Source organism: Phaethon aethereus, assembly GCF_964289735.1.
Source record: "Phaethon aethereus genome assembly, chromosome: W".
In the NCBI taxonomy this organism is placed as follows: domain Eukaryota; kingdom Metazoa; phylum Chordata; class Aves; order Phaethontiformes; family Phaethontidae; genus Phaethon; species Phaethon aethereus.
Window position 1 is genome coordinate 31598651 of NC_138581.1, and position 19134 is coordinate 31617784.

The 19134-nt window shown below is 41.7% G+C and overlaps 1 protein-coding gene across 1 annotated transcript; it reads right to left on the reverse strand.

The window, feature by feature from the left end:
* Positions 1-5481: 5481 nt before the first annotated feature.
* LOC309415269 (iron-sulfur cluster assembly 1 homolog, mitochondrial-like) lies at positions 5482-18865 on the reverse strand (the record flags this gene model as incomplete). The annotated part of the gene is given in 5 exon segments (XM_082012737.1): positions 5482-5630; positions 7959-8060; positions 17220-17268; positions 18746-18808; positions 18812-18865. Coding segments are annotated over 5 exon segments (417 nt in total).
* Between the last annotated feature and the right edge of the window lie 269 nt (positions 18866-19134).

Below are 19134 nucleotides of genomic sequence, written 5' to 3' on the forward strand. Positions count from 1 at the left end.
ATTTCTTCTCCTTGGATGTTTGCCCCTTCTGTTGTCCAGCCAAGCGGTTCCTTCTTATCATCCTTGTTAGAGCATTCCTGCCAGTCTGTCCCTATGCTCAAGATTAAGATATCTTCTCTGTTCTCTTTAATCTCTCAGTCCTTGTTCTTAACTCTTCTTTGGTTTAATTTTCATGAGGCCTTCTTTCCTTGTGATTAACCGTTTACACCTGGTTACAATGTTAGCATTGAGGCAAATACAGCCTAAGGACTATGAGAGTAGGCTGTTAAACATAATCACTTAGTTATCAGGCTAAAGAATTCTATACTGAAGTCAAACTAATCACGTAATCAATAACCTTCGATATATTAAGAAATCTGCAAAACTTACAGCTGATTAGTGACACATGCTAAAACCTTATAATTGTTTTGGATCCTTGTTTCAGACTTGATGATCTTAGAGGTCTTTTCCAACCTTAATTCTGTTAGACAACTACTGAGTTCTTCTGGCAGACTATAAAATTGTAGTGTCTTAAAGAATGCATCTACCAAGTGGCCATGCAGACAAGGCAAGTGCAACAGTGGTATAGATAGCAAATTCTTCCACCAGTGAAATTGCCGATTTAAATAAATGCAGAAAATAATAATCACAATAAGAAAAAAACCAAATAGAAATAACCCTGGCAGATAGGAGTTAACTCCAAAAAATTGTACTTTTTTTGAACATTAAATTTTATTGTTCCATTATATACCCCTTAGTTTTGAGTTCAAATTCGTTCTCTTCTATCATCTGTTGTTAGGATGACTCACATATTGAACTTTCCAACATTTTCCTAAACAAGCCTGTCTTCTTCCTGAGCCAAACAGAACTATAAAGGGGTGGATAATGTAGATCGACTCACTGCAATTGACCCTGTGCAAGTAGTATGGTGTGAGGGGTTTTTTTGGATTTTTGTTATTGCTTTGGTTTTTTTTTTAAACTTTTATAAGAACTCCAAAAGAAAGTATATCTCTTGCATATCCAGGCGTGGATGAGTTGAGATCTGCTGGTCAAACTACAGAGCAAGAAGGAAATGCACAGCAGTAGAAGCAGAGACGGGTATTCTGGGATGAGTACAGGGATGCTGCCCAGTTGTATAGGAATGGGGTCAGGAGGGCCAAGGCGCAGCTGGAGTTGAACTTAGCAAGGGATACAAATAATAATAAGGGCTTCTACAGGTATATCAGCCAGAAAAGGAAGGTCAAAGAAAGCTTAACCCCCTTGATGGGCAAGACTGGCAAACTGGTAACAATAGATGAGGAGAAGGCTGAGGTACTCAACAACTGCACCTCAAGACTTCACTGGTAATCTCTCTTCCCACACCTCTTGAGTGGATGGACTGCAAGATGGGGACTGGAGGAGCAAAGTCCCTCCCACTGTAAGAGAAGATCAGGTTTGAGACCACCTGAAGAACCTGAACATACATAAGTCTCTGGGACCTGATGAGATGCATCCCAGGTACCAAGCCACTCTCCATGATATCTGAAAAGTCATGGCAGTCAGGTGAAGTCCCTGGAGACTGGAAAAAGGGAAACATTGCAACCATTTTAAAAAAGGGTAGCAAGGAGGACCCTGGGAACTAATGACCTGCCAGCCTCACCTCTATGCCGATGCTGAGGCACATGAAAGGGAGATGATTAGAGACAGCCAACATAGCTTCACCAAGGGCAAGTTCTGCTTGACAAACCTGTCCCCCACAACATCCTTTTCTCTAAATTGGAGAGATATGGATTTGATGGGTGGATGAGGAATTGGTTGGATGGTTGCATCCAGAGGGTAGTGGTCAACTACATATCCAGATGGAGATCAGTGATGAGTAGTGTCCCTCAAGGGTCCGTATTGGGACCAGTACTGTTTAATATCTTCATCAATGACATAGTGGGATTGGGTGCACTCTCAGCAAGTTTGCAGATGACGCCAAGCTGAGTGGTGTGGTTGACACGCCTGAAGGACAGGATGCTGGACAAGCTTGAATCTCATGAGATTCAATAAGGCCAAGTGCAGGGTCCTCCACCTGGGTCAAAGCAAACCCCGGTATCAATACAGGCTGGGGGATGAAGGGATTGGGAACAGCCCTACTGAGAAGGACTTGGGGGTACCGGTGGATGCAAAGCTGGACGTGAGCCGCGCAATGTGCTCTTGCAGCCCAGAAGGCCAACCGTATCCTGGGCCGCACCCAAAGAAGCGTGGCCAGCAGGTGAGGTCTCACACAGAGCAGAGTAGAGGGGCAGAATCACCTCCCTCGACCTATTGACCATGCTTCTTTAGATGCGGCCCGGGATAGGAGTCGCTTTCTGGAATGCAAGTGCACATTGCCAATTCATGTCCTATTTTCCATCCACCACTGTCCCTAAGTGCTTCTCACCAGGACTGTTTCCAATCCATTTGTGCCCCAGTCTGTATTTATATTGAGGATTGCCCTGACCCAGGTGCATGACCTTGCACTTAGCCTTGTTGAACTTCATGAGGTTCCCATAGACCCACTCCTCAAGCCTGTGAAGGTCCCTCTGGAGGGTATTTCTTCCCTCTAGCCTATCATCAACTGCACCACTCAGCTTGGTGTTAGACTTGCTGAGGGGGCACTCAGTCCCACTATGTCATTGATGAAGATATTAAATAGTATTGGTCCTACTACAGACCCCTGAGGACAGTATTTGTTACTGGTTTCACTTAGACAATGAGCCACTGTCTTGAACTCTTTGGATGCAGTCATCCAGTCAATTCCTTATCCATCTAACAGTTGACCTGTCAAACCCATATATTTCCATTTTAGAGGTAATAATGTTGTGGGAGACCATATCAAAGGCCTTGCAGAAGTCCAGGTAGATGATAGCTCCAGCTATTGCCTTGTCCACTGATACAGTCCCTCCATCATAGAAGGCCACTAGATTAGTCAGGCACGATTTGCCTTTAGCAAAGCCATGTTGTCTGCCTATAATGTCAAAGAATGTAGAAGACAGGAAGGTGATGTCTTCCAGCAGGATCTGTTCCATGATCTTACTGTGCATAGAAGTGAGGCTGACAGTTCCCAGGGTCCTCCTTTTTACCCTTTTTAAAAATGGGCCACAGTGCTTGTTTTTTCTTGTAAACAATCATTTCAATAGAGGAATATTTCACATTGACCAAGAGGCAACATTTATTATTATAACTGAGAACTCTACATACAGTATTACACAAAGTTATAATGGACCAATCAACAAAAACATGTTCCTATGTAACTGTTATTAACACTTTTACAAAAGTTTACTAAAACACCTAATGCACAATATTAAATTGACAAAATGAGGACATTATTTCAAGGGAGTGCAAACTTGCATTGAAGGCATGTACACAAAACACATGTAGTATGCTAAATATACCAAAAGCCTAAACACACCTTGAATCAAATTAATAAAGTAACAGCATTCTTCACCAGTGCTACAGTCCTAGTCTTGTTTTCTAACAAGCAGAGAAATGCAATCTGAAAAAACACCCTTTATCTTTGCACTTTAGACAGACATACAACCTCAACTGTATCACATTAACTGGATTTTTTTCAGCAAGACTGAAGAACTTACAGCATTATAAGTTTACCTAGCCAGTGTATTCCTAGTTCTTCCTGAATTACTATATAAAATAGAGTAACTGTGTGTAACAGTTGACTATTAAAGGAACAAGTGTTTTTCCATCACAAAGTGATATAGTAATTAAAATTCAAGTATGCAATATTAAAATATACCTGTTGAAATTTTGACTTTCTACTCCTGTGCACTAAGTAAAATATATGAGGAACGATTTTATTTTTAGTCTTCCCTCTACACCTTTCCCTCAAGCATGGTCTAATTAGTTGCATTCCTATGTCTTCAGCATGTTAGTACTCCAAAGTTGTCATATCCACATCTACAAACAATTCTCTAGACCAGTGTGACCTCTGGATTTTCCACCCTCAGTATTCAGTTCCCTCCCATCCCAATGCCTTCCTGTATGACTAGAATATCATGGTCCCTGTTGTCCAATACATTTCACTTCTATTCTTTTGAATAACTGTTCAGATCAGTTGCCTAGACAGACAAGTTAACTTCTTTTGCACAAGTGAATAGCTTAGCTAAATAATGTCACTTTTAGACAATCAGGGAAACAGGGATATAAAAAGGACGGAATGATATTTCTATCATACTAGCTTTAGGGAAGGCCCATAGAGAGGTTTCTGCTTCTGCCTGAGCACCAGTGGAAGAAGTGCTGAAGACTTACTAGCTTCAGAGAAGGACTGGCTTGCAGAACAACTCTGGTTACAAGTAAGTAAATTAGTTTTATTTCCAAAGACTAAAATGGCCTCCATATAATAGAATTTTAATTACTGACTGTCTTAAACTTTTTTTTAAAAAAAAAAGAAGCCTTTAAAAATTATAAATGGTTTTCCTCTTAGCAAGTTAATCTCATGAGAGAAGTTAAACAGAGGTTACCATAAGCTTTGCAAGTGGAAAAAACCTAGTACTGCGTCAACTTGCTAAATAGAGCAAGTTGTAACAAACATTACTACAAATAGCTAATGAAAGTTATGAGATACCTTCCTCTCTCAAAAAAACATTTCATAGCTTTTTGTGCACAGACAGCATGTGAGAATATATACACGTGAATATCAGGAATCAGAATTTGAAGGCAGTTTTACCAGTTTTGTGATTTAAGTCAGTCAAGACAAATAGAAACAACAGAAACACAAGAAGCCTGTATGTATTCTGCTTTAATATTTCAGTGTCTGAAAATATTTTGTTCTTGAAAACCACTTAGTAACTACAGCAGAGACTGTACCTTCAACAAGGCAAGGAACAAGACTGAAATTGGGTTAGCATATTTTGAACTATTGCTACTAGCAGTGCTATGGCAGCCTACTGTTAAATTTGCACATGAACTGCTTTCTGGACTTCCTTAGATTTATGGGAAAATAAACCACCAGACAAGTCTATACATAAAAACATCAGAAACCTAATAAAACAAATTATTTATCTACATAATCATAGTGAACTTTGAAGCTGAGGAGTGTGTGCCTGTGTATATAAAAATTTAAAACACTAACATAGAAGTGGTGTAGTTTTTTTTCTTTTTTCAACTCAAAGCAGAATAAATAGGCAATATATTCTTGCAAATGGCTTTTAGATGGGGAAGTGCAAGTGGAATGGACAAAGAAAATGGCAAAGGAAAAGAACACTGAGATATTTATTTCCATGGTACATGAAAACACAGAAGCGCTACAGCACTTAACGTTGTTACCTTCTGGGTCCTGATTCATCATAAATTGCAGTGTAAAAACATCAGTGCAGGGATTTAACACACAATTTAAGTTTTTAAAATGAGTTAACTTTATTTTCCTTAATGGCATCCACACTTTGCACAGCCTAAGAACCTGGATAAAATGCATTTACTTTTGAAAGCCACATATTCAGCAACTGTTGTGTCTTTCAAAGTCAAAGAAATAGTCCTGAAATTTCAAATGTTAAAGCTTTCTCCACAGCCACATGTTCCTTTGATGTTTGGATTATTGAAGACAAATTCACTGGACAGTTTGTCTTCCACATAGTCCATTTCAGTTCCTAGAAGTGTCAGCTGTGCTTTCTTCTCAATAAAGATTCTAATCCCTTAAAAGGCAACAAAGGAAAAAAAATTTTACATACAGCAAAACTGTTCATCATTCACTTTGAAACGTTGTTCCAACCAGTGATAAAAGTGGAAGCTAAATACAAAAATCTGTTAATATAACTAATTTTCCCTAGCCTAAGATATGCCCCCCCCCCCAATTCTAGCTACAGTCTAGTGCTGGTATTTGTGCACATGTGTGCATTTATTTTCGTTCGGATTTAGAATCATGATACCCAGAGTAATCAGTTGTAGAACTTGGGAATGAGTCTCAGCTTTGATACTTCCTTTCACATGCATTATAGTCAGTAACCCATTCACTACTGTTCTTAAAGCCTGGTCATCCAACAAGATGTTAAAAAAACAAAACCCTAAAAAAACAACTGAAGAACCCTTCTCTCCTAAGGAATGTCCTTTGCTCTGCCAAAATTATTAGGTCTACATGAATTATTAGTAATACTGAATCCTATACCAAGGTAGACATGTGAACGTTTTAAGATATCATAACCTTTAAGGACTAAGAATTAGTAGTTCATCTGCAGAACTAGAAAGATCTCCTTTTTCTAATGTATGCAAAGTATCTACCAGCCTGGAAAATTATTGAACTTTAAAAACCTCAAGTATGGTATAAAAGTGGTTAGTATGAATAGACTGCTTTAGCTGTCCATAGACTAGGAAATAATAAAAATAAAAGTTTTAAAATAGCATCAGTAGCAGCAACAAGAACTCATTAAGTTATAGGAGAGTGCTGAAAAGCTGTTGCATTATAGTAGAAGTTAGATGAAACACTTTAGTTGTTGACAGACTTGAGCTGTTTTACCAAGTTGAACCTCCACATTTTTCTTGGTCAACCTGGACAGTAATACACAGGGAAGGCTAAATCTAACAAAAGAGGACCTGAACCCTGAAGCAGAACCACAATTCTGTATTAAGCATCAGCACTTTCTAACTAAAAGCCAGGAGAATTGGGTTGGTATCCAAAGCCACCAGCTCACTGAGCAAAGTGCTATATAAAAGTCAGAGCCTTCAGTGGAAAGCTGTCTAGAAGTCGTCAAAATAAAACAGAAGGCACACAGCCACAACTGAAATATTGTCTGGCTTTAGAGATTAAGGCCTCTGTAATGACTGAGGGAAACTGCTTTCATCTCCTTTAAGAACCAAGCCAGGAACTGCCTCTTGAAAAATCTGTTTTCAGCCCTATAAAGCCAGAGCAGCTCTGGAGTAAAGCAGAAGAGGCAACTCTAGGAGCCAGCTAAATCTGAAGTCAAAGAAGCACCTGCAAAATTAGGTGGCAGTCCTGATCTCGTCTACTCTATTTCAATTTAATCATTTACTGAAGTTCCAACTAATTTTTTTTTTTTGAGACAAAAAAAAATATTTATGAGTTGGTCACAGATATTTTCAAGACAGCTGGTATTTGAGCTCTGCCAAGCAGCACAGCTTCTCTAAGAAAGTAACTGTGATATTCTACTCTTATTCAAGTCTTCTACTTTTCCATCAGGTGAAGAGTAATCTTTCTGGAAGCAAACACGGCACAGTTCCATAACGTATAAAAAAATTTAGCATTTTTAGAAGAACAGAAACCAAGACAAACATTATTATGCCTTTCTAAAAATTAATGCTTGACAAAAATATCACTGAGTTTCTATAAAAATTGGAAATATGTATGGAACTTTCAGTACTTTAACGATAGACCTATGATAGGACTACTCAAATTATCAGGCAGCAAGCCTAAATACCAACCTAAGAAAACAGTTTCAAACATAATGCTTAATTAAAATTATAGAATGCATTGTCACAAAACATCAAGATCAAAAGCATAAACACATATTAAAAAAGTCAATTATAAGGCTAGTTATAGAAGACAGTTGGGAAAACTCCTTGCAAATAAGACCTTTACTTTGTCAAGCCTTTTTTTAGGTACATTAGTAAAGTATCCTTCTGTCCATGCTTTGTTCTGTATTATCTCAGATATTTGCTATTAGCCACCTCCAAAGACAGGAATAAAGGGCTAGGCCATTTATTCTGACCCAGTACAGAGACTTTTTTGTTGTTATCATAGGGAACTCCAGCTTAACCCAACATGGGCATGAAATGAAGGTTGGATGAAGGATATTCCTTGTTTCCTCTACAAAGCTGCAGATTTTAACTAACTGATTACTTTTACATCTTCACAACAGAAACTAAGGTGACAACTCCTATAACAGGATACTAAAACCTCTTACAATAACTTGCTACTTTGAAGTCCTAACCTGTCCCTTGGTAAACTTGTAATTAGGTTATTCTCACCCACCACCACACAGTTTTGCTTTACTGCATCACAAACTTACCATCTTGAACTACTTCTTCATCGAAGTCTCCTTTTGACTTAGTATATTCTAGTGTGTAAGAAAGTCCATTGCGTCCTCTTGTATGAGCACTTACTTTCATGCCTATCCAAAATAAAAATTTATTTTTTTAAACCTATTCTTGAACACCAAAATAAAAAGTATGCAGAACAACATAAAGCTGACATTTATTCTCCCTTGCCTCAAGGCCAGTGCTAAAACAAAAGTCGACTAGTTTAATGGATTACAAGGTAACATTTTTCTCTTATAAAATTGACTACCAAGGTAAAAGCAGACATCAGATGTTTGCTACTGTGGACCAAATCCTAAAGCATGTTAAAAAAATTTAAAAACCACACACACAAAAGTAATGAACTGTTATGAGATCAAGCACCAAGGAGTGTCAAAAATCAAAGATGTTTTTGGGACTTGAAATGAAAGTTTATTCAGATTGTAATTCAGGCACTATTTTAAGATTGTTGACAATAACATAATCATGAAGTTGTGAGGCCAAGGCAGTTGCTAGATTTTTACATAATTCCTATAATGACCATCAGAGATCTACTACTTCAGTCCAAAGTTCTGAAAACACTACTTTAACTTTTACTTGCAAGTAAGTTTATTAATTTACTGTGTTAATGTTAAAGCCCAGCCTAATCAATATGCTTGTGGATAATGGATATGGATAATTTGCAATTCTCCAACATAACCCTGTAAGTCAAACAGAGCATCTATGCAAGTAAAGATCTGAGAAAAAGGTCGTAGAAGAGGTTGATACAGGTTGTTGAAAATGAACTGGAAAAATTATTTGTGCACAAGGATCTTCCAAAAGTATCTGTACCACTTTCCACACACAAATGCTTCAGTAGACAATTTGAAGAGTATAATAATCCATGTAACCAGTGTCATGATTTAAAAACATATAAAGCGATAAATTTTGATAAGTGGAATCTCAGACAAACAGCACTTGTTCTTTTCAGACTAAATACCCTCCTCTACAAGAAGGGCTAGAAATAATGGGTTGGAAAACATGGACACCATTTATAACAAGGGAGATGACTGATCAGCTAAGCCATAGGCTTTGGGCTTCCTTAGGATGGTTTAAAACATAAGAATGAAGAGTCTAGTTAGTTGCAGATGCGCAGGAAGCAAAAGAAACAATAAGTTTTATACAGAAGCTGAGGGAAATAATCTTGAACTAGTACTTGCTGTAAAGAAGAAAACTTAATGCTTGCTTCTATAACGGTTAGAAAGCAAGACTCTGTGCCCTTCCCAAGAAGAGGAGATGACATTCTCAATCAGCTATTTGTTGAAATACTGATTATTTACAAAAAAGACACTGTCTGGCAAATTTCATAGGAATTATACTTTTTCCAATAGGAATGAATCTAAAATTATCTATTTCATAACTGGAATGCCTTCAAGAATTTAATAACATCTTAGTATTGTGAAATATGTTCATCTGATTCGTGTGATGAAGTGTAATCTTCTGTACTTTCATGGATTTCTCCTGCACCATAAAAAGGGGTATTTTACAGGAGAAAGTTAAACTACTTTGCTGGTATATCAGCTCAAACCAGTTTGACCACTGACCACATAGTATTGTGTAAAGAAAGTGCATGCATAAGGTTTGGGGTCATCCTGGGGGCACGCCGAGGAAGATTCGAGAAGACTCTAGCAGGAGAAGAGGGCATGCGCCGAAGAAGACACGCCTGTTCATTAATATGTATTAATGGACAGGATATAAACCAGGAACAGGAACTGTACCGCGTGCGTCTTGGTGGAGCAGAGACTCCCGGCGCACCCAGCGCTGTTTGCTTGCCTCTATTCGCTTAATAAATTGTAAACTTAAATTGGAATCCAGTTTGGGACTAAATCATTTATAACAATTGGGGGCTCGTCCGGGATGGTCTTGGTTCCTGAATTCTGACTTGATCTAGGAGGGGCGTCCCACCAATTTGGTGGCTCCTGATTGGGTCGGGTCGGGACTAACACCATCCTGAACCTGAATAGGGGCAAGCAAAGAACTTGGTTTTTTTATGAGCTCCCTTGCCAGCTGCAGCAGTTTATTTTGCCCGTAATTCTGCGCGTGAAGATCCGAACGAAGACGACGGAGTCGTATTTAAGGTGTATACCGTTCGGTTGGGTAGGATTCGGTTGCCTGTGTGTGTAAGAGTGTGACTGAGACGGAACCTAGTTCCGAAGCGATTGTGGAGGTCTTCTAACCGCGGTTCCAATCTCCCGCGAGGGACTTGGCCGGTGAAGGACCGAAGCGATTCTTATAGGATTCGTGGGTGGGTGATAGGTCCTAAACCCCCTGCAAGACACTCTTACTGGTAGCCAAGGGCTGTAGGAATTGCCACAGTAAAAATTCCTAGACGGGTCAGACGAAATTGAGAACCCAGGACCAGAAGAAAGGGAGCGAATTACTAGAAATACCTCCGGAGAGTCCATTAGGAATAATGATTGAAAATTGGAATGATAGGGGCCCCAGAAAAGGAAAAAGTAAATTAAAATTAGTTCAATATTGTATGGTAGAATGGCCAAAAGAACCTTTAAGACCACATGTCTTTTGGCCCGTTTTTGGATCTTTTGAAGACTGGGTCTGCCAGGCCTTAAATATATATGTTAATTCAAAGGAACCTTTTAGTCAGGAGGAAAGTGATTATGCAGGATTATGGGACAGAACTTTAGGTCCTTTTCCAGCCTCAATACTTACATTAAAAACAGATAAAAAGTTTGAGGAAGAAGAAGAGGAGAAAAGTGAAAAGGAAAAAGATGATAAATGGGAGCCACTGGATAACCTACCGCCTCCATATTCTAATAATCCATCTCCGGCGGCGGCTCCCCCTCCGGTGGCCGTAGTACCTCTACCTGTACCACCGTTGCCCCTATCTCCACCACCAACAGCACCGGAATTAGATCGACCTCCGGCTGCATGTACGAGAAGTAGGACTGCTGTATCTGAGGGAGCTTCTCTATATCCCTTACGAGAAGTACCCCTCGGAGGCAATCAGGGAGGCATCGGGTTTGTGGCAGTCCCATTAAATACCACAGATGTAAGAAATTTCAAGAAAGAAATGGGGACCCTATTAGATGATCCCCTCGGAGTAGCTGAAAAATTGGACCAATTCCTAGGCCCCAATACTTATACCTGGGAAGAAATACAGTCCATTTTAGGGGTCCTATTCACTGTTGAGGAAAGGGGAATGATTAGACAAGCTGGAATGAGAATTTGGGAAAGACAGAATCAGGCAGGACCCCCGGGAGATCAGAAATGGCCAAATGTGGATCCCCACTGGGATCATCAACAACCCCAAGGAAGACAAAATATGAGGGATTTGAGAACGTTAATCATACAGGGAATAAGGGAAGCGGTTCCCCGAGGGCAAAACATTACTAAAGCATTTAATGAACAACAAGGGAAAGATGAATCTCCAACAGAATGGTTGGAGAGGTTGAGGAAAAACCTACAATTGTATTCTGGAATTGATCCGAATACAGTGGCTGGGACCGCACTCCTTAGAACACAATTTGTAGCTAAATCCTGGGGGATATAAGAAGGAAATTAGAAAAATTGGAAGATTGGCAAGAAAGAGGATTAGAGGAGTTACTTAGAGAAGCCCAGAAAGTCTATGTTAGGAGGGACGAAGAAAAACAAAAAGCAAAAGCAAAAATTTTTGTAGCAGCAGTAAGGGAAAGTCAGAAAAAGAAGACGACTCCTGGAGAGAAAAGGGAAAAAAGAATAGAGCAGACACCCCGGGGACAGCCTTATCGAGAAAGATTTACAATTCCCGTCTGTTACTACTGTAACAAGAGGGGACATGTTCAGAAGAACTGCCGTAAGCGGGAACAAGATGAGAAGATGTTCAAAGAAGATTAGGGGTGTCAGGGGCTATATCTTCTGGGGACTTCAACATCAACAGAGCCCTTGATAAAATTATTAATTGGTCCCCATAAAGAGGAAGTTTTATTTTTAGTGGATACCGGGGCCGAAAAATCAAAAGGGAAGAGTTATATGTCAGTAGTAGGAGCAAAAGGAGAGCTTTTTCTTAATGATTTACTTTTGCTCCCTGAAGCGGAATACAATTTATTAGGACGGGATTTGATTTTGAAGTTAAACTTGAGCATTCAGAGTCAAGGGGACAAATTGCAGATTAAATTATACACTTTAACACAAGAGGATGAAGAAGCTATTAACCCCTCAGTGTGGTATAAGGAAGGGGAAACTGGAAAGATAAAAATGGACCCCATAAGGGTTCAAATAATAGATCCGCACCGCCCAATTAGAATCAAACAATAAAACAACAATTGGCTAAATTAATGATTGAGACACAAATGCCCTGGACGAAATGTTTACCATTGGCACTTCTAAACATAAGAACGAAACCATACAGTGAGACTGGATTATCACCATATGAAATGTTATATGGCATGCCTTATTTTCAAGGAATGCCTCTGGGGAACAATGTAATTGAGGATCATAGTATCCAACAATATATAATTACCATTGGAAAAAGATTAAAAGAATTAAGAGAGATTGGGATGGTGGCCCAAACACCACCTTTAGGATTTGCAATTCATCAGTTAGAACCAGGAGATAAAATTCTGATAAAAACATGGAAAGAAGGAAACCTATCTCCCCTCTGGGAAGGACCTTTCCTTGTTTTATTAACTACAGAAACAGCTGTGAGAACTGCTGAAAAAGGATGGACACATGTGTCACGAGTGAAAGGTCCAGTGAAGGAGTGGAAGGTCACATCTGACTAAATTGCTGTGGGAATTTTATTGTGGCTACTCCTGTAATAGAAACAGGAGTGAAACATGAAATTCCCACAGTTGCTAAAAATCTATTTGTAAAGTCATTGAATATAACTAATTGTTACGTTTGTGGTGGAACAAATCAAGGTGAACGATGGCCATGGGAAGCTATGGAGAGAAATATAAGTAATCCCCAAGTTTGGAAAACAATGGGAAAGGGTAATAGGAAACAACAATGGGTACTCCAAACGAGTATAATCGGAAGGAGATGTTGGCAAAAGAAGAACAGGAAAAAGGAGCTGGAACTAGAATTTGTGCTTTGTGTAGAAGGTGGTGTGTATTTGTAAGATTAGTGTTGCAGGCTAACTGGCAGTTTTCTGTAGCCATAAAGCCTTGCAAATAAAGAGGATTGCCAGGCTCGGGCAACTGCTCAGGTCTGGACAAACCACTGATCTAGCAAAGCTCTGGCCTTCACAAGCAGTGCTCAATTAATTTGGGTACTAAGAAAGCACCCCCTTAAAGGAAAGAAGAGGGCAAGACCGGAGGGTGTTGCGGCTTAAAAAGGGTCTGCCAAGGGCTGCAACCCCTTTGGGCTGTGACCGCCGATCACTATGGCCCTGACCGGACCTCTTCTAGTTCTACTTGGGGTGAGTTCCTTGACTCTGACTACGGCAAATAACTGTAGTCAATATTGGAACAAGTCCACCTGGGGTTTACCCCAGAAAAATGGAAAAAGTGAGGACCTTTTCTAATTGTACAGCGCATACCTGTAATCAACAATAAAACCTAGTTTTTTCCTGTTACCCATAAATTAGGGAGAGCGACTAGGAGTCCAGGTATATAACGAATGGCCTCCTGAGAGATTGTCCTGGTTTCAGCCAGGATAGAGCTGGTTTTCTTCATAGAAGCTAGCGTGACACTGTGTTTTGGATTTGGGATGAGAAACTGTTGATAATGTGCTGATGTTTTGAGTTGTTGCTAAGTAGTCAAGGACAGTCCAGCTTCTCATGCTGGCCTGCAGCGAGCAGGCTGGGGGTGCACAGGAAGCTGGGAGGGGACACAGCTGGGACAGCTGACCCAGGCTGGCCAAAGAGATATTCCATACCATATAACGTCATGCTCAGTATATAAAGCTGGGACAAAGAAGAAGGAAGGGGTGGAGGGACGTTTGGAGTTATGGCATCTGTCTTCCCAAGAAAACATTACGCGTGACGGAGCCCTGCTTCCCTGAAGATGGCTGAACACCTGCCTGCCCATGGGGAGTAGTGAACAAATTCCTTGATTTGCTTTGCTTGCGTGCGCGGCTTTTGCTTTGCTTATTAAACTGTCTTTATCTCAAACCATGAGTTTCCTCGCTTTTACTCTTCCGATTCTCTCCCCCGTGCCACCATGGGGGAGTGAGCGAGTGGCTGCATGGTGCTTAGTTGCTGGCTGGGGCTAAACCACGACAGTCCTTTTTGGCGCCCAACGTGGGGCTCAAAGGGTTTGAGATAATGACAAGTTTGATTGGAATGTGCTAGATGATGGTAGCAGAGGATGGTTGATAAAATTTATAGCTGTTATTGCTGTTTACCCATTAATTGCCAGGCCCCTGTGCTTGCCATGGGTTTGTCTTCCCTGCATATATTAGCGTCCAGTGCTTGTTAGTGGCTGCTTTTTGCTTTCGCTGCTGCTGTACTGCTGATCGTCTGACTCTGCTGTGCCTGGGAAGATTCTGATAACAGCAATGGCCTTGCACCTGGGCTGGCAGATGGCCGGGGTATTGCTGTTTTTTTTCCTGTGCTGCTGTACTGAATAGGCTGGAACTCCACTGTGAACTTGAGTCGAAGGGACTGTGACCTGTGGGTGAGTCCATGTGGGAGCAGGACACCCCGAAGCGTCTGTGGCTGTGCATAAGCCCATGCCAGAAGCAGGTATATCTCGAAGCATCTGTGGCCATGGTTATGTCTGTGCCGCAGCAGGTATACCTCTGATGGGATTGTGGCACAAGGATAAGTCCACGCTGGAGAAGGTACATCTCGAAGCGTCTGTGGCTGTGGATAAGTCTATGTTGCAGCAGGTGCACCTTGAAGCATTATTGGTTGTGCATGAGGTCATGCTTGGAGCACCTCAAAGTGTGTGGCCATGGAGAAGCCCTCAACAGTGCAGGTATATTCCTGGAGGGACTGGAACTATGGGTAAGGCCACGTTGGAACAGATTTATCTCTGGAGGTAGTGTGGCCTGTGGAGATGGCCATTTTGGAGCAGGTGCACCTCGAAGTGACTGCAACTGTGGATAAGTCTATGCCGCAGCAGATATACCCCTGGAGAGACTGTGGCTCATGGAAGGGACTGCAGTCTGTGGATAAGTCCAAGCTGGAGCAGGGGCAAGGGGAGGAGTTCATTGCAATGTTAAACCCTATGGTCCAGTACAAAGGGCCCAGGGGTGGAGATTGTAATGGAAGTACCTTTAAACTGTTGTAACCCATGATTTGAGTTGCATGTTATAGGAACTACTATAGCAGGAACCATGTGAACGAATGGAGGACAAGCCTTACAAGAAGCAGTGCAAATGCAGCAGTGACCTGACCTGAGCTGGCTTTGGTGCCCAGTAACTCCATGCAACACCCCACCTCGCCTGTCCTGAGTGACCACCATAAGGGATGGAGCCCAAAGTCATGGACTAAATGAACTCAGCAGACATTTCACGGACATTTTAAAGTGATGGCCCATGGACTAAGAAAGCGATATCTGTGTGTATATATTAAAAGATAGGAAGAGTAATACTGAATAATTGGAAGGTATTGAAAAGTACAGGACCTGGGCATGATGTAAATGGTATGGAATAAGGGGTGGATACTGTCCTGGTTTCAGCCAGGATAGAGCTGGTTTTCTTCACAGAAGCCAGTGTGACACTGTGTTTTGGATTTGGGATGAGAAACTGTTGATAATGTGCTGATGTTTTGAGTTGTTGCTAAGTAGTCAAGGACAGTCCAGCTTCTCATGCTGGCCTGCAGCGAGCAGGCTGGGGGTGCACAGGAAGCTGGGAGGGGACACAGCTGGGACAGCTGACCCAGGCTGGCCAAAGAGATATTCCATACCATATAACGTCATGCTCAGTATATAAAGCTGGGACAAAGAAGAAGGAAGGGGTGGAGGGACGTTCGGAGTTATGGCGTCTGTCTTCCCAAGAAACCATTACGCGTGACGGAGCCCTGCTTCCCTGGAGATGGCTGAACACCTGCCTGCCCATGGGGAGTAGTGAATGAATTCCTTGGTTTGCTTTGCTTGCGTGCGCGGCTTTTGCTTTACCTATTAAACTGTCTTTATCTCAAACCATGAGTTTCATAACTTTTACTCTTCCAATTCTCTCCCCCGTGCCACCGTGGGGGAGTGAGCGAGTGGCTGCGTGGTGCTTAGTTGCTGGCTGGGGCTAAACCACGACAGAGATAAACTTGGAATGGAATCAATCTAGGAGGATTTTGGGGAGATTTTATGGGTGGTGATTGGCTTACTAAAATGGGGATAGTTGTATTTGGGATATGTGGGGAATTGTTACTAGATTAATCTACTCCGTTATACTCAATTGGAAATGAAAACACAAATCAATACTATAAAGAAAAAGATGGGGGATTGTGAAATATGTTCATCTGATTCGTGTGATGAAGTGTAATCTTCTGTACTTTCATGGATTTCTCCTGCACCATAAAAAGGGGTATTTTACAGGAGAAAGTTAAACTACTTTGCTGGTATATCAGCTCAAACCAGTTTGACCACTGACCGCATAGTATTGTGTAAAGAAAGTGCATGCATAAGGTTTGGGGTCATCCTGGGGGCACGCCGAGGAAGATTCGAGAAGACTCTAGCAGGAGAAGAGGGCATGCGCTGAAGAAGACACGCCTGTTCATTAATATGTATTAGAAGACACGCCTATTCATGAATATGTATTGGCGAACAGGATCACGCTGAGGAGGAGTTGAGAAGATTCTAGAAGGAGAAGAGGGCATGCGCCGAAGAAGACACGCCTATTCATGAATATGTATTAACGGACAGGATATAAACCAGGAACAGGAACTGTACCGCGTGTGTCTTGGTGGAGCGGAGACTCCCGGCGCACCCAGTGCTGTTTGCTTGCCTCTATTCGCTTAATAAATTGTAAATTTGTATTGGAATCCTGTTTGGGACTAAATCATTTATAACAGTATCAACAGCTGAAGATCTCTAGCCCTACCAGAAGTCACCACTATACCATACTAGAATAGTTGATTAAAATACAGCTTAGAAATATTTTTCAAGCTTAAGGTGGCTTTTTTTTTCCTTCCATCTCAAAAGTAACTGTACAGTGACAGGTCAATTATTTTCTGCATTTTACTTTATATAGAAATGAAGCTTGATAGATAAACATACAGTCCCATCCAAAAGACACCAACACCTCCAAGTTTTTCAGTGTTTCAAGCTGCTAGGTTAGCCAGAAATGCTTCTTAATAATACTTAGTATAATCTGCAAGATAACCCTGTTAGCACTTACATTCTCAGGCTTATCTTTAAGCAGCTGTTTTATCTTCTGAACAGCCTATGGGGTCTGAAAGACAAAATATATGCATATGCTTGTATGTAGTTTTAAAAAAAAAAAATCAAATACGCTACACGCTCTGTAATACTTGCAAGTCACACATTGCAAATAAAAAGTTCTTTTTGTGCAATCGAGTTTTGTCTTAGGAGACAAAACTTAACTGTAGACTATGGGCAAAGTCCACCTACAGCACCAACCACCTGACACTGTCAGACAGCCTTTCTTCTACTTGAAAACAATGCCTCAAGATACATACTGCAAAATTACTACAACTCAAACAGTTCTGTTCTAGTCAAAATGTTGTCATATATGCATTACAGAAAAATCAGCCAGGCACAGAAGTGTTTATTCCCTTCTCATTAACTTATAAGGGGAACTATAACTTTACAGAAGATAGATCTATATGAACTATGAGTTTATCTAGTTGCTGCAGAAATGCAAGACTACATATACAAAATATACATGAAAGTTGCCTTTACATGCTTACAAGTTTCCAAGACATTGAGTAAGGTGTTTTTATTACTAGCAGATTCAAACACACAAAGCAAACTTCTAGTAGAATTACATTAGAATACCTTTTCTAATTAGCACTATTAATGTTCAGTTGCTACAAGATCACTACCTGGCAATTACCTGCCCAGAAAAATGACTGAACTAGACATACTTAGTCTGCCCTCGTCAATGCAGAGGGCTGCACTGCCCTCTGGAGTAAGCCTTCCCAACTGTACGGCCTCTGCAATACTGCCATAACTAGTAAATGCGCTTTCTCAATTAACACAGAGATACAGAATCTCCTCGGGAACAACCCACTCGCCAGTTTCTGTACTGAATTTCCATTCTTCAGAATATACTTCTTAGAGTGACTGTGCAAAACCACCCCACATGAAAGCGATCACACTAGTCTTTCACCCTTTTCTCACTACCTGCCGTTATCAGGCCAGAGACTGCCCACCGCTAGCACACCACACCCCAATTCAGATTTCTCCAAACCCTGAGACAGTCACACTTTCTCTAAGCATCGTCTCTACACAGGCACAGATGAGGAAACACCAGAGTCTTCTCCTCACTAGGAGCACAAGCGCCCCCAGAAAGCTCACAAGCAGGAATAGGTCCTTTCCACCTCCTTGTAGGCCCTTCCTAGCAACCGGATCCCAATGCCAATGCACAGCTGGCAACCTCAGAAGGTTAACAGCACTTGCCCTCAGGCCTACGGCCCTGCGCTTGGGCAGCACTCAGGTTCACCTGCTGCTGGGCCAGGCATGCAGCACCGCCAGCCGCGTAACACAGGCTCGACAGCACGGCCCACACCGCCCCACTGTTACTAGCAGCCTAGAGGTGTTGGCATAGCATCTGCCTCAGGACGGACAGACAGTCAGGCTGAGGGAGACCCTTCAACCCAGCCCTGCCCGGTGGCACAGCTCTAACACCTGCTCTCAGGACAAAAGCACAGGTCAGAGAAGTCCGTGACCGGCATCACACGGGGCAGGGCGGAGCCCGCCATGCCTCCAGCACTGACCAGGGTGAGGGCAGCACGGGTAGCCTAGATCTTCCTCTTACTCACAGCCCGCACCGTAGCCCTCAAGACGAACGAGGCCATGACCATCTATCTCAGCCCCTTCCTCTCCCATCTGCTATAGGCACAGCCGATGTGATGCCACGACGCATAGCACGCTCCCTGCGCCCACCCTTATTGGGCAGCAACCCATGATTGGCAACTAGCAACAGCCCTGTCTCCTTCCCTGGCACGCCCCCGGCCATTACAGAGAGGGAGCTGTGCCGTCAACTGTTATAACCCCGCTGCTAAGCAGTGTGTATGTGCCTTTTTATTTTAAATTCTTAGACATTGTGCACCCAAGAAAGGAAGGA